Source organism: Protopterus annectens, chromosome 3.part1 (genome assembly GCF_019279795.1).
Source record: "Protopterus annectens isolate FY-2018-M chromosome 3.part1, PAN1.0, whole genome shotgun sequence".
Taxonomy (NCBI): domain Eukaryota; kingdom Metazoa; phylum Chordata; order Ceratodontiformes; family Protopteridae; genus Protopterus; species Protopterus annectens.
This window is the reverse complement of record NC_056732.1, coordinates 1661093663-1661109679: the sequence shown is the minus strand read 5'-3', so window position 1 is coordinate 1661109679 and position 16017 is coordinate 1661093663. Positions and strand designations below refer to the sequence as shown.

The 16017-nt window shown below is 40.3% G+C and overlaps 2 protein-coding genes across 2 annotated transcripts in view; one reads left to right on the top strand and one right to left on the bottom strand.

Moving 5' to 3' along the window:
• LOC122798607 (ubiquitin carboxyl-terminal hydrolase 20-like) overlaps positions 1-16017 on the top strand; it is a 1084102-nt gene that overhangs the window by 955404 nt on the left and 112681 nt on the right. The window lies entirely within an intron of this gene.
• Positions 9940-13120, bottom strand: LOC122798609 (zinc finger MYM-type protein 5-like). Its single transcript, XM_044067686.1, has 2 exons — positions 10966-13120; positions 9940-10797 (listed from the first exon to the last, which is right to left on the bottom strand). The coding sequence occupies exons 1-2, from the start codon at positions 11131-11133 to the stop codon at positions 10078-10080; spliced, it is 888 nt and encodes a 295-aa protein (XP_043923621.1). The 5' UTR covers positions 11134-13120; the 3' UTR covers positions 9940-10077.

The following is a 16017-nucleotide window of genomic DNA, read 5'->3' as shown; positions in this document are numbered from 1 at the left end:
CATTCCTCTCCTCTCTAGAGCATATCTCCACCTCTCCAGGGTCTCCTCAACCTGTTCCCTACTCTCACTACATATCACAATGTCATCTGCAATCATAGTCCACTGGGACTCCTGTCTGATCTCGTCTGTCAACCTGTCCATCACCAGTGCAAATAAGAAAGGGCTCAGAGCTGATCCTTGATGTAATCCCACCTCCACCTTAAATGCTTCTGTCACTCCCACTGCAGATCTCACCGCTGTCACACTACCCTTGTACATATCATGTACCACTCTTACATACTTCTCTGCCACTCCCAACTTCCTCATACAATACCACAACTCCTCTCTAGGCACCCTGTCATATGCTTTCTCTAAGTCCACAAAGACACAATGCAACTCCTGACCTTCTCTGTACTTCTCCATCAACACTCTCAGAGCAAACAATGCATCTCTAGTGCTCTTTCCTGGCATGAACCATACTGCTGATCACTAATCATCACCTCCCTTTTTAACCTAGCTTCCACTACTCTTTCCCATAATTTCATGCTGTGACTGATCAGTTTTATCCCTCTGTAGTTACTACAGCTCTGCACATCACCCTTATTCTTAAAAATCGGTACCAAAATACTTCTCCACTCCGCAGTCATCCTCTCACTTTCCAAGATTTTCATTAAACAATCTGGTTAAAAATTCCATTGCCTTTTCTCCTAAACACCTCCAAGCTTTCACAGGTATGTCATCTGGACCAACAGCCTTTCCATTCTTCATCCTCTTCATAGCTATCCTTACTTCCGCCTTGCTAATCCATTGCACTTCCTGATTCACTATCCCCACATCATCCAGCCTTCTCTCTCATTCTCTTCATTCATCAGCCCCTCAAAGTACTCTTTCCATCTCTTCAACACATTCTCCTCACTAATGAGTACGTTTCCCTCATTATCCTTTATCACCCTTACCTGCTGCACATCTTTCCTAGCTCGGTCCGTCTGTCTAGCCAATCGGTGCAGGTTCTTTTCTCCCTCCTTAGTGTTCAACCTTTCATACAACTCTCTATACGCCTTATCTTTAGCCTTTGCCACCTCTCTCTTTACCATGCACCTCATCTCCTTATACTCCTGTCTACCTTCTTCATCTGTCTGACAATCCCACTTCTTCTTCGCCAACCTCTTTCTCTGTATACTTTCCTGTACTTCCTCATTCCACCACCAGGTCTCCTTGTCCTCCTTCCTCTGTCTAGATGTCACACCAAGCACCTTTCTAGCAGTTTCCCTTACTAGCTCTGATGTAGTTACCCAGCTATTCTGTAACATTTCACTGCCACCCAGTGCTTGTCTTAATTCTTCCCTGAACTCCACCTCACAATCACCCTTTTTCAATTTCCACCATTTGATCCTTGGTGCTGCCCTCACACTCCTCCTCCTCTTGATCACCAATGTCATTCTACAGACCACCATTCTATGCTGCCTAACTACACTTTCCCCCGTCACCACTTTACAATCTCCAGTCTCCTTCAAACTGTCCCTCCGGCATAGGATATAATCCACATGTGCGCATCTCCCTCCACTCTTGTATGTCACCCTATGCCCCTCCCTCTTGTTAAAATATGTATTCACCACGGCCATGACTTTGCTAAGTTGTGCAATTGGATATATTCCAAAAGACTTATAATCAGTCACAAGAAAACTGATGTAACAATCTTCTCATCATCAAATAAATTGCCCCAAATTCTTCCATCCATATAACTGATAGTAAAGGTAACACTATTCCTAATGCTAGAGAGCAAAACTATCTAGGACTTATCCTTGGCCCTTCTCTAGCATTTACTGCTCATGCTGACTTTATATCCCACAAATTATTAACTCAACTTAAACTTTACTATAAAACATCATACTTACTCTCCCCAAAAGCATGCTTTGCTATCGGTAAGAATGTACTAATCCCTAAACTTGAATATGGACTCCCTTTAGTAGTATTACATTCATCATGCAATACCAACAAAATATAAAGATTAAAGAATAAAATCTTGAAATTTATCCTCCTGGATGATATTTTAGTCTACCTCTGCACTGCGCTTACAAAGGTCAAATGGCTCAAAGTGCAGATATGGCTACTTTTTGGTTAGGCATACTACTGTGCACAGAGTTCTAAAACAAGGCTACTGTTCACATCTAAAAAGTAAACTTCCTATCCTTGATGTTCCTATGATATAGGATATCTGTCTTACCATAGCACATCCAAGATACAAAACTGCTGTAGATGAAAGAGCCTTCTCTAGATAGAGACCTGTTATTTGGAACCACTAACCCAGACAAGACAAACACCAGCTATCCATAAAATTATTTTACTTAAAAAGAAATATCTTTTTGTAATCCACATGTAGTTGTTTTAGAACCAATGGCTAATTATCAATAAAATTATAGTCCTATATTATGTCATACTCATGACTGCCATAAAATTATTCCAGTAGCCATTCTGCTAATGATAAATGTCAAAACAATTTGTTGTAAATGCTGATGTAAAAACTCCTGTACTGCTTTAAACACTATTGATCTTATGTTCTGCTGTAAGTACTCAGGGCCGGCCTTAGCTGAAACGGCGCCCTAGGCGAAGCACTGCTCTGGCGCCCCTTAAGCCCCACCCACACTGAACACAAGGAACACCCCTATTTGAGCCACGCACACAGAAGGGTCACTCCCACAAACACTCCAGTTCTTTCCATTAAATGCATGAAAATCCAAGTCATACTGTTAAGACACCTTGTAGTTTAGTTGACTGCAATTGAAGGCTGAATATCCTTAAACTTGGTTGATCTGTTGCTTTTATATTGTTATCTGCAGTCAAGAGACAGTATTAACTTTTTTGCAATGTGCATTGATGTTTAGTTCTCATTTGGTCTAGTGTAGCAGCAACTCTACATTTTTACTATATACCCTGATGTGCTTCATGCTCTTCACAGGTCAGCCATCAAGTCTACATACTTCAGACAGCTACATATTGTGATATGGTGGCGCTGCAGCTGTATGCTGACCGAGGCCAAAAAGGAAAGCAGTGTTACTACAGTCAGTGACTTGAATTTTGCATACAACTTAACACCAAGCAGATTTCAGAATTGTATTGGCAGTGTTTATCCATTATGGGTTGCAGATAGATGTGGGACCTTTAAATTCAGTTTTAAACAGCAGTGCACTACTTTCAGCTATCAGGTCCACTCAAGTAATTTGAAGGCATATTTAAGACAAGAGACATTGATATTGGCAAATGATTTATTCCATTACTTGTCAAGTACATTTTTATATGCAATCTTTGGCAGTAAAATTTTGCATTTGTACAAACTGTCAGGTCTGGTTGACCAATTTGAAAACAAGTTTCAGTTGGCACAATTAGTGCTAGAGACATTGAAATAGTCAGATTTTATTTCATTGCTGGGTACTAGACATTTACTTTAGTTCATACTCCAATTTTATTATTGTCAGATGACTTTATTGCATTGCTTTCCCATTACATGTACAGTTCTATATGCAATGTTTGACACTTGTAATTGTCACTTCATGTGAAAGACATTGGAAATTGTCATTTAATTATTCATTTGCTGGCTACCAGATGAACATTTCCAACTGCAGTCTTCAACAATAAAAAGTGTTTCACTTGTACAAACTGTCCAGTCTGCTTGATTTAAAACATTGGGTTTCAGTTGGCACTATTAATGCTATACATTGAAATAGTCAGATTTTATTTAATTGCTGGCTACTAGACATTTCTATATGCAGTATTTGACAGTTAAAATGTTTAACTTGCAAAGTGTCAGGTCCACATGAGTAACTGTAAGACATTCATTTAGCTGGTTCAGTTCATGCTTGACATTGTAGTCCGGTTTTATTCCACTGCTGCCATTAGATGTACATTTCTATATGTACATGTTTCACAATGAAATGTGTGACGTCCACTTGAATTGACACCCTTCATGTCAACAATTGTCATTCAAGTATTCCTTTGCTGGCTATTAGATGTACATTTCTAAATGCAGTGTTAAACAGTAAAAAGTGTTGAACTTGTACAAACTGTCAGGTCCACTTAAGTTGAAGACATTAGATGTCAGTTGGTGCACTTCATGTTAGACCTCAAAATTAGTCACATTTCATCTGCTGCTATTCATGCATTTCTATATGCAATACTTCACAATAAATGTGTAACTAACGTGAATAAAAAAAAGTGTCTGGTCTGCTTGAGCAATTTTGAAAAGGTTAGGCATAGTTCATGTTAAAGACATTGAAATAGTCAGATTTTCATTTCATTGCTGGCTACTAGACACATTTCTATGTAATGTGTGACTTAAAATGTTTAAATTGCCAAACTGTCAGGTACACTTGAGTAATTTGAAGACCCTTTCATTTAGCTGGTTCATGCTTCAGACATTGTAATAGTTTGGTTTTATTCCCCTGCTGCCATTTGATTTACATTTCTATATGCAGTGTTTCACAGTGAAATGTTACACTTGTACAAACTGTCATGTCTACTGCAGTCTTAGAGATTTCCGTTGGCACATTTCCTCTGAAAGATAAGTGTATCATTGCCTGGTAATTTATTAAAAACTGGCACTGACCCTATTGGCATTATACAACTACACAATGAACCTAAGATTGGCCCTAGGGTCTATACAAGCCTAGCCATAACCAATTCCCTGAAACATTAGCAGATGCAAGAGCAGGGTTTGACTTTGTTATAGCCATTCAGGTTAGCCAGTCACAGTAGTAGAGAAGTGCACAACTGACAGTACTCTGAGCTTCCCTACAGGAACTCTGTCATACTGCAAAATTATGCCTTACACTGTAAAATCTCAACTACAGGGTAAATCAGACGTGAAATCATGCATCATTTGCACTCTATTCATGACCTACCTACTTACTAAAGCTGCACTTATCGTGCCTTGCACTGAGCAAATCTATCACCATAGTCTATCTAGCAAGATACCTCATTCATTGAGATCATAGCCAAGGCCACAAGTCTATCTTGTCACATAGTACTTAAGTATGTTAGTTGTAGTTTGGAGAAGCTTCTCTCCCCTGATGCAACTGTCATTAGCAGTGTCAACAAAATGTGCAGAGCTACCACTACCTGTGGGAAAACCTTAAGTAATACGCGCTTTATTACATTGACATCCAGTACTCATAATCCCTTTGGAGTAATGCGATAAAGTGTTTAATTCCTCATGCAGCTGTACTGCATCAATATCAGCAGATTCCAACTGGGTTAACGGACAGAATTGAAATATGTTCAGTAACTACCAAGAGTTCCTGTATGTTGTAGAGGAAGCCAAAAGTAGCACTGAGCTGGACGTTGAGTGAACCTGTCCTTCACAGATGACTGCAACATCAACACGAGTGTTGAAAGTTGACTTTATTCTGTTCAGGACCAAGTCATTTGGTTGATAACAAAAAGCCTCCGCTTTCCTGGGTCTCACCTCATCTGCACCAGGAAACTGGAATTCTACCTCCAGTGCTTCAGCTAGCTCAGTGGTAGTTACTTTTGCCATTTTGTACCTTGTGGCCCTGTATTATGTTAAAATACTTTTCAGTTCATCAAGCAGAATCACTGCTTGATCAATTTGCATGGAAGAGCTTTGCAATTTTGACTTTTCCAACCTTCACTAATGCATCATACCAGACCACCAGTGCTATTAAAAACTTAGCACTTGTACTACTCAGCCATGCTGCTTCATATATGCGTTAGGATCCTGATCTTTTGTAAGTTCTGCCACTGAAACCAAGGCATTGGAAAGTGCACCCACTTCAGATCACACTGCTTTGGCACTTTCTACCCTACACTTCCACCTGATCTCACAAAGTGGCTTTACAGATAGACCTGACACATGACAAAATATTTTGTACCTCTGAAAAGTGTACATTCGTTGCAGATTACTAAAGAATGAAACATCTACTAAAGACTTTGCAGCATCACTAATTACAAGATTGAGATTGAGACAGCCTGAGGGTACAAAAAATGCATGTGGATTTAAAGACAAGATTCCTGCAACACCAGAAGGTTTTCATTTCATATTCGAGCCAATATGTCATAACCCTGGCCTCTGCAGTTCTCTAGTGGAATTCCCAAACTTAAGTTCATTTAATATGGTCAGTGAGAAATCCACCAGTAGTCCCAGTAACATGGACAAAAAGTACCCCTTTCCTTTGTTTCATTGCATTCACAAAATGGACAGTGACATGTTACACTTGTCTTGTCATGTCTGCATGAGGCACTTGGCACACAGTTCACTGTACACTGCAACTGGCAGGTAGGCTGGCAGTGACCCTACTGCCATTATGCAACCACACCTTCCATTATGCATGCAGAAACATTAGCAGATTGAAGAATATGGTTCAACTTTGTCCTAGCAATTCAAGTAAGCCAGTTACAGTGGTACAGAATAGTGCCTAGTTGACAGTACTTTGTGCTGCTGCCCTACAGGAACTCTGGCATTGAAAAGTATTATGCCTTCTGCTGTAGGATCACACTACAGGGTACATCAGATGTGAAATTATGCATACTTTGCACACTGTTCAGTCTCTACCTAGCTATTTACAAAAGCTGTAAGTTTCATGCCTTGTAATGAGCAAAACAGTTATATCAGCATATAACATATAGCAAGAGCAATTATTAAGTCAGATCATAGCCAATCCAACAAGTTTACCTTGTAAACTAGTACTTGTTTGGAGAAACTTCACTCCCCAGATGCAACTGTCACATGCAGTGTCAACAAAATGCGCAGCACTACATCTAGTAAGACATCGACAAATATGCGTTTATGGACCTCCAGCACTGACATTACTCCAAAGGAATTATCAGTGTTTAATTCCTCATACAGCTGTACTGCATCAATATCAGCAAATGCAAAGTGGGTTAACAGACAATTTATCTTCAGTAACTACCAAGAGTTCCTGTGTGTTGAGGAAGCCAAAAGTAGCACTGCGAGCTGTAAGCAGAGTGAACTTGTCCTTCACAGATGACAGTGCAACAACAAGAGTGTTGAAAGTTGACTTTAAAATTCTGTTCAGGACTAAAATTACAATAATTTAGTGCATAACCAAAAAGCCTCTTTCCTGGGTGTCACCTGCTCTGCACCAGGAACCTTCAATCCAATTTTTCAATCAAAAAGTTGCATTTGCCATTTTTACCTTGCTGCCCTGTATTCTGTTAAAAGCCTTGTCAGTTCATCAAGCAAATCACTGCTTGATAATTTGCATGGAAGAGCTTTGCAAACGGTTACGGACTTGTTCAACCTACTAATGCATCATGCCAGACCACCAGTGCTATTAAAACTTAACACTTCTTGTACTGCTCAGCAATGCTGCTTCAGATATGCCTTAGGATCCTTGCCTTTTGTAAATTCTGCCACTGAAACCAAGGCATTGCAAAGTGCACCCACTTCAGATTACACTGCTTTGACACTCTCCCTACACTTCACCACACTGCTTTGACACTCTCCCTACACTTCACCCTGGTCCAAGTGGCTTTACAGTTACACCAGTCACACTGCTTTGACACTCTCCCTACACTTCAACCTGGTCCAATTGGCTTTACAGTTAGACCAGACACATGGCAAAATACTTTGTACTAGAGTTAGAATGTAAAGTGTGCATTCATTGCAGATTACCAAAGAATGAAACAGCATCTACTGAAAAGTTTGCATCAGCAATTACTAGATTGAGATTGTGTGACAGCCACAGGGTACAAGAAATGCATGTGGATGTAAAGACAAAATTCTTGCCTGAACAGTTTCCTTTCATATTAACAGCCATTGTCATAACCCTGGCCACTGCAGTTTTATGAACTCCCCAACTTCACTTCATTTAACGCAATGTCACTGAGAAAGCCAGCAGCAGTCTCAGTAGCCTGGAGGAAGGAGAAAAGTACACATTTCCTTCCAGTTTCATTGCATTCAGCAATACAGTCAGTGACATTTCTATATGCAATGTCACAGTGAAATGTTACGCTTTTCAAACTGTCATCTCTACTAGTCACTTAAAAACAGTAGGCTTGTCATCTCTACTAGTCACTTAAAAACAGTAGGCTTGTCACAATTCATGTTAAACTGTACCATTGTCAGATAATTGATCAAAGACTGGTAATGACCCTATTGGCAGTAGACAACTATACCTTCAGTGCACATGCAAGAAACATGATCAGCTTCGCTATACCCACTCAGGTAAGTTACAATATAGAAGTGCACAGCTGACCATACTTTGTGCTTACCTGCCAACTCCACTGTAGTGCTTCCCTACAGGAACTCACATACTACAAAACTGTTGTGCCTTCTGCTTACAACTGTAAGCAAGTCATACAAAATTTGCACACTGTTATTCATACATAGCCACTTTCTAAAACCGCACTTTTCTTGCCTTGCACTGAGCAAATCTATCAATTATATCAGCAGAGTCCATCTGGCAAGATATTTCATTATTAATAGAAATCATAGCCAAGCCCACAAGTCTATCCTGTAGCATAGTACTTCTTAAGTATGTTTTGATTAATTTGAGTTTGGAGAAGCTTCTCTCCCCAGATGCAACTGTCACTGGCAGAGTCAACAAAATGCGTAGAGCTACCACTACTTGTGGGAATATCTCCACTAACCCTCGCTTTTTCATTACATTAAGGACATCCAGTGCTGATAATCCCTTTGGAATAATGTGGCAAAGGGTTTTTAATTCCTCATACAGCTCTACTGCATCGATATCAGCAGAGTCATTGTGGGTTAAAAGATTCTGGAAGTCTTTACAGAGCTGCAATAGCTTATCATCAGAAACAGTAGAGAGGTATTGTATGTTGTAGAGGAAGCCAAAAGTAGCACTATGAGCTGCAAGTTGCGTGAACCTGTCCTGCACAGATGACAGTGCAACATCAACAAGAGAGTTAAAAAAGTTGACTTTAAAATTCTTTTCAGGACTAATTAGACACTCATCATCAGCTTCATAATCAAAAAGTTTCCTCTTTCCTGGGTCTCACCTCATCTGCACCAGGACACTTGAGTTCTACCTCCAGTTCTTCAGCTAGCTCAGTAGCAGTCACTTTTGCCTGTTCGTACCCTGTGGCCCTGTAGTCTGTTAAAAACCTTTTAAGTTCTTCAAGCAGAATTACTGCCTGATCAATTTGCATGGATGAGCTTTGTAAAAGTTTACTGACTTGTCCAACCTTTACCAATACATCATACCAGAGTACCAGCGCTATTAAAAACTTAGCACTTTTCATTGTACTGCTCAGTGATGCTGCTTCTGAATATGCCTTAGGATCCTTCCCTTTTGTAACTTCTGCCACTGAAACCAAGGCATCATAAACTGCACCCACTTGGTGTATCTCACTGCTTTCACACTTTCTACCCTACACTCCCATCTGGTCTCACACAGTGGCTTTACAGTTAGGCCTGACACATTATCCCAAAATATTTTGTACCTCTGAGTAGAGGATGTAAACAGAGTGTACATTTGTTGCAGATGACCAAAGAATGAAACAGCATCTAGTGAAGACTTTGCAGCATCACCAATTACTAGATTGAGATTATGACAGCCACATGGTACAAAAAATGCACGAGGATTTAAGGCCAAGATTCTGGCCTGAACACCAGAATGTTTCCCCTTCATATTAGAGCCATTGTCATAACCCTGGCCTCTGCAGTTTTCGAGGGGAACTCCCAAACTTTTGAGTTCATTTAATACAATGTCTGTCAGAAAACCATCAGTAGTCTCAGTAACCTGGAGGAAGGACAAGAAGTACTCCTTAACTTCCACACTTTCATTGCATTCAGCAATACGGACAGTCAGTGACATCTGTTCCTGATGACTGCAGTCAGGAGTGCAATCCAATATAATGGAATAGTACTTTGCATCGGTTAACTTTTGCAAAATAGTGTCTCTGACAGACTTTGACATTAACATTATCAACTCATTCTGGATTGTTTTCCTCAAGTTGTGATCATGGATCTCGGCATTACTGATACGACGAAGATGCTCTTGTATTACTGGATCAAACTTGCCCAACAGCTGCACTAACCCGAGGAAGTTGCCATTACCACTTGTAAAGAGTCTATCCTCACTACCCCTAAAGGCCAAGTTATGTTGGGGACAAGTACTGACAGATTGCAAGCAGTCTTTCCAGAACATTTCTCCAGTATTTCCTCTCAGACTCAATCATGTTCTCACGGTGGTGATCAATGGTGGAGCTATTCTTAAGCCTCAAGTGCAAGTCACTCCACTTAGCAGCAGCTTCTTTATGTTTCACTGATCGCTCATGTTCTATAAGCTTTTGTCCCAAATTTTTCCAGTCACATGTTCCTGTACTAGACAAGGCAACTAAATGAGTACTGCTAAAGAGTTTGCAGCAAAAACAAAATACCAAGTCACTACTTTCGGAATACACCAACCAAGACCTTCTGACTGTCTCACCATTTGTAAGTCGTTTATTATAAAAGATGGGGTTGAATCTTCTATGGTGATCATCATAGGGGAAACTGTGATTCATTATCTGAACAGGCCCTACAGCACTTAACAGACAGCGAACTTTATCATCCATGGGATCTGGCCATTTACCAGGGTCACTATAGACTTCCCTGTGTGTTACTGGATCTGCTTCCTTACTTTCCGCCTCACATACATCTAGTTGGTCAGATAAATGAGCTGCTCCTAGCTCTGACCACACAGGAATAGAGTCAATGGATGCCCCAGACACTGAGCTCCACACTCTGTCACACTCTGCATTACCACCTGCAAGGTCAGAGCCATTATCACACACCTCTGACTCAGATTCATTATCTGCACATCCAGTACCAGTATTCTCAACATCTACCATACAGCAAGCATCGCTGGGACTTTGGCAGGAACTGTCACTTTCACCCGGTCTGGAAGGACTGCTTGGCACCTCAACATCTACCATAAAGCAAGCATCGCTGGGACTTTGGCAGGAACTGTCACTTTCACCTGGTCTGGAAGGACTGCTTGGCACCTCAACATCTACCATACAGCAAGCATCGCTGGGACTTTGGCAGGAACTGTCACTTTCACCTGGTCTGGAAGGACTGCTTGGCACCTCAGGGAAATCTGCTTCTTGAAGCATTTCACTGTCTTGCCACTGACTGCTGTCTAATGTCTGACTAGACTGCATAAATCTCATCACTGAAGCACGTAAACTAGCCACTTGCAATTCTCTCTGAGCCTTTCTTTTTCTATTTGCTGCACCAGAAAGCTTCTTTGGACCTTTTCCAGGCTGTCTGTTAAAAATAAATTTTGGAAATTCAAATGTTAGGAAAGGAAAATGCAATGTTCATAAACTCCCTCAATTCTTATAGCTGCCTACCCACCCAAGTCTTGCAATTCACCCAACTAGACCTTGCAACTACAACTGGTTGTATTAGAGCCAACTTTATACTATACAAAATTAAACTATACAACACCAGACCACTGTACAGGCTTGTCAATTTCTGCCACTAGACAGCAAATTCAAATCAAGAATCAAGTCATCTGGAACTAAAGCTTGCATACATTGAGCACATTTACCTCCGGCTCATTCTATCCATTTGTAAACATTTGGAATGCTATTACTGTACTGGTTTATAAAGTGACGACATGGCTCAATTTCATCTAATTTACTGTCCACACAGATCGCGCCTACAATTTAAGGCAACAAGAATGCTATTCAGTTGTCATGGAAGTGTTTACCGATTCACAGATGCAGAGGATGCGTATTCATGGCAGAGGATGCAGTATTCATGGCAGAGGATGCGGTATTCATTGGAGCACTTGAAGCTTCTAGATATTTCAGTTGGTTCCAGTCAAGTTCAAGGTAACTGGTTTCTGAAAGATCTATGAAGGACGAAACATTAATGTAAACATACTGTATGTTACGCTACAAAAAAAAAAAAAACACACGACACCATTGATGCTCCCCACAGACAATCCTAAGTCACTTATACAAGTCCACTGGAGAACCCCCCTATAAGATGATTGTTACTGCCAGTACAACATCTCCTTGAGATATAGCACAGTCTGTTCCTTAGATAGGACCTATTAAGACAGCCACAATTGCTTCTTTCACTTGTACTACAAAATATTTATATATAAACCAGCACACAAATTACTTGATGTTAAATCATATTACCATGCAATTTACATTTTTGATGCGAGATCAGTGTACTGCAAACTGAAAACAAATTCACATTTTTGATGTAGTTAGAAAGTCACACTGAAGCAGTAGAAATAAATCACACCATGTTTACAAAGGTCACTGCTATTGTACATAGAGTCCATCACTCACACTGCTATTCATCTACTATGGCAAGAATGCCAAGTAAATTCAATTATTTCTTCCTACATGTTTTAATCAATAGGTATTCTGAACTTCAGCAGCAGGCGAGAAAAAACCTACACCACCAAATACCTTTGCAGGTAACTGCACTGAACTGTCCTACACATTTTCAAAAGGAAAATTACAGCTAAATAGTGAGGCACTGTGGTATATAGCCATTGCACACTTTCTCTACGTTTACAATTAGTAACGTCATTCTCACAGCAACCAACTAGTAACGTCATTCTCACAGCAGCCAACAACTTAAAACATTTCTCTGAGTGTTAGTAACTCAAACAAAATGCAGCAGTGCAAGACAAGCCATAAATACTAAACATCTGCACTGCAACTATGGTAGTAGAAGTACAAATCTGCATTCAAATGCAGTTCAGAGAGAGTTAAGAAACTAACACAAGCTTCCAGTGCACGCATGCTCACTCAGCTTTGTTTCCCAGAGCACCACATTGCGACATTTAATTTGCCACTGCTCATTAAACTGACAGTAAACTGATACACCAAAATGTAACACAAGAAACACAAAAGAAACTCAGCCGTGTAAAACTGCATTGCCCAACAGCAAAAAGGTGAGCGAGAGTTATATAGCATTTCACAAAATCAGAAGGTAAAGTCACCACAAATAAGCCTTCAAAAAGATGCACTAGCAATGCTTATGCTGCTATCAAACATGCTTTCACATACTACTGATCTGCAGTAAAAAAAATCAAGTACATCACAAAAAAATCAAAGCAGAAATCTGTTCAGTTAAATAGGCTACTATGGTTAAACAATGGGTGAAATGAAATAAAGCAAAAAGCTAACTTCATGAAACATTCTAATAGTTCTATTTTCCTCACAGTCCTTGTACCATGCAAAAAAAGCCTGCATTATATTTCACTTAATCAAAAAAAAAAAAGAAACAAAATTGTTATCAGGTAATACACAAGTACACAAGCTAAAATAAAACTGCCTCAAGCCAGGTTCTTACGTAGTTATTGCTGTAGAACCCAACACATATTAACTTGCACAAAATTCTGCCTGTACAATTAACCACGTTTATACACAAACAGCCTATATTTAAATAGCACTATAGAGGGGTCATTAACAGCATCCCCTTACCTGGCCCTGCACATTAACAGACATTAACTTTCACAAAATTCTGCCTGTACAATTAACCACGTTTATACACAAACAGCCTATATTTAAATAGCACTATAGAGGGGTCATTAACAGCATCCCCTTACCTGGCCCTGCTTCTCCTCAATTCAGAGTCTTGATAGCTATGGACTAACCGAACATGAGTATTGTGTAAATTTTCAAACATAAGTATGGTGCAGGAGAAATATATTGCATTTAAAAACCAATGTACTCAATTCTATATAACAAAACAAGTCCACAGGTCCCATTAAGGTGCACGCAACAAACAGACACGACAGGACCACTCGGGAACACTAACAATGCAAACCACTAATACATGCTAAAATTGAGTACCAAGAAACTATGTGCTGTGAAACAATACTAACGAAGTGAACTAAACAAGGGCACCCAGAGTGAACCAATCAAAATATTCCTGAAAACAGGGGAAAAAATCCATGAGTAGAAATTAAGCATACTTAACCTTAAACTGGACACTCACATACTAATATTATAGGTTCATAGGTTGGTACTAGGCTATCAGCCCTAGGGCCTATACAAGCCTAGCCATAACAATTCCCTGGCTATTTCTTCCCACATTATTTACTTTCCTGGACCCCTGTCTAGCAGGGCGACTGACGTGATCCCTGGGGTGTTAGTTAGTCTAACCCTTGTTACTATGGCTAAACATACTTTAACCTTAAATTGGACGCTGACCAAAGTAATAAATTCACACAATTACATGCTTCCCTGGACCCTGCTTTTTTCAAACATGGTAAAAAAAATGCTTGCCTGCTTCCACCAAAGTAATCAATTCAATCACACAATTACATGCTTCCCTGGCCCCTGCTTTTTCTACACAAAAAAAAAAAAAAAAAAACCTTGCCTGCTTCCTTCACAAATAAATCCCAAGCGCTGCTTCTTTAAAAGAATACAGTTACATGCTTCCCTGGCCCCTGCTTTTTCCACACACAAACAAAAAAAAAAAAAACCTTGCCTGCTTCCTTCACAATTATATAAATCCCAAGTGCTGCCCTGCTTCTTTAAAAGAATACAGTTACATGCTTCCCTGGCCCCTGCTTTTTCTACATAAAAAAAAAAAAATTTGCCTGCTTCCTTCACAAATATAATAAACCCCCAGACCCCAATCCTTCACTTACCTCTAGCCACCGAAATTCAAATAAGCCAAAAGGATGGTCTTCTAACCCAAAACACGCTTGGTTCCTTCTGTAGTAGTCCACGTGGAAGAACTTCAACTCAAAACCCGGCAAACACGTCCACTAAGTCCCAAAATAAAACTTTCACGAATGATAAACAGCTGCTCCCACCTCTCAGCTCGTCAAGGAAGGAAGGAATGAGAGGCGGGAGTTAGCCCTTTATATACTCTTATTGGCCGTGATGTCAGTGGTGCGAAAACACCACTGATAGGTCCGTTTAAATAATGCTCAAAGAGCAGCCACTTGCATCAACTCCTGCATGTACGTCATGCAGGGGGAGGCAATGAGTGACAGGACATGGCTAAAGGCGGGGGCTTCAGAGGGGGAGGGTGTTACTAGGCTACCTAGCTAGTCTCTCACTCTCGGTGAAAGAAAGAAAAAAAAATGTTTTTCTTGCTGTTGTTCACTTGTTCCTCACTACACTTCACACACAGCAGAACTCCGCTCCATAAATTGCGCCCTTCTGATGCTGGGGAGGGCGCAATTGTAGTCTTTAGGGCAGCGGCAGTGAAATTAAAAAAAAGAAGAAAGAAAGAAACGGGACGTTGTTGTCTGTTCTGCTTTTCCAGGTTAGGGGTCCTCAAAACAGAACTCTGCTCTGTAAATTGCGCCCTTCTGATGCTGGGGAGGGCGCAATTGTAGTCTTTAGGGCAGCGGTGGTGAGAAATAAAAAAGAAACGTTGTTGTCTGTTCGGCTTTTCCAGGTAGGGGTTGCACTTGTCACAACACAGAACTCCAATCCGTGAATTGCTCCCTTTTGAGGCCGGCCTGCACGGCGCCCTAGGCGGTCGCCTAGTTCGCCTATGCCTAAGGCCGGCCGTGTAAGTACTGTATATGTAACAATGTGACTATTTTATAAATATTTTAAATGTACCAATGCTATTATTTTACTGCATTCTGTTACTGTTGTTCTTTGAGCCCAGGTTTTGACTAATAAGAGTCTCCTGATAAGTTCACTCACCCACTCATTTGAAAATAGTAAGTAAATAAATAAACTGGCTACTCATCTTGCTGAAATCTAGCCACTATTATTTACTAACATGATACTGGCTATTTTGGATTTTACAGTTTCCACTGCTGTTTTCTGAAGCTTCACAAGTTGCTATTCCTTACACTGGTAACCACTCACAGATTCATAGACTGTTACTAAGCTAATGACCAGGGAGCTTTTCTAATAGCCAAATTTTTCTGAAAGAATAATGATGCCCTGTATCCCAATAGAATATCAAGGGCCAAGCATTTATATAAGTTACCTCTGTCAATAAGGGACGTGGGTGGCAGGCCCGGTGTAAATTTCCTGTTCCCTTCCACTGGTCTAGGTTGTGCTTAAACTGGGTAATAGACAAACTCAACTTCACATGAATGG

Excerpts from the sequence above, each read along its gene's own strand:
- LOC122798609 (XM_044067686.1), bottom strand. The coding sequence starts at position 11,133 with ATGAGATTTATGCAGTCTAGTCAGACATTAGACAGCAGTCAGTGGCAA. Across the intron at positions 10,798-10,965 it reads GCTGTATGGTAGATGTTGAG|AATACTGGTACTGGATGTGC; the intron begins GTGCCAAGCAGT and ends GTAGATGTTGAG.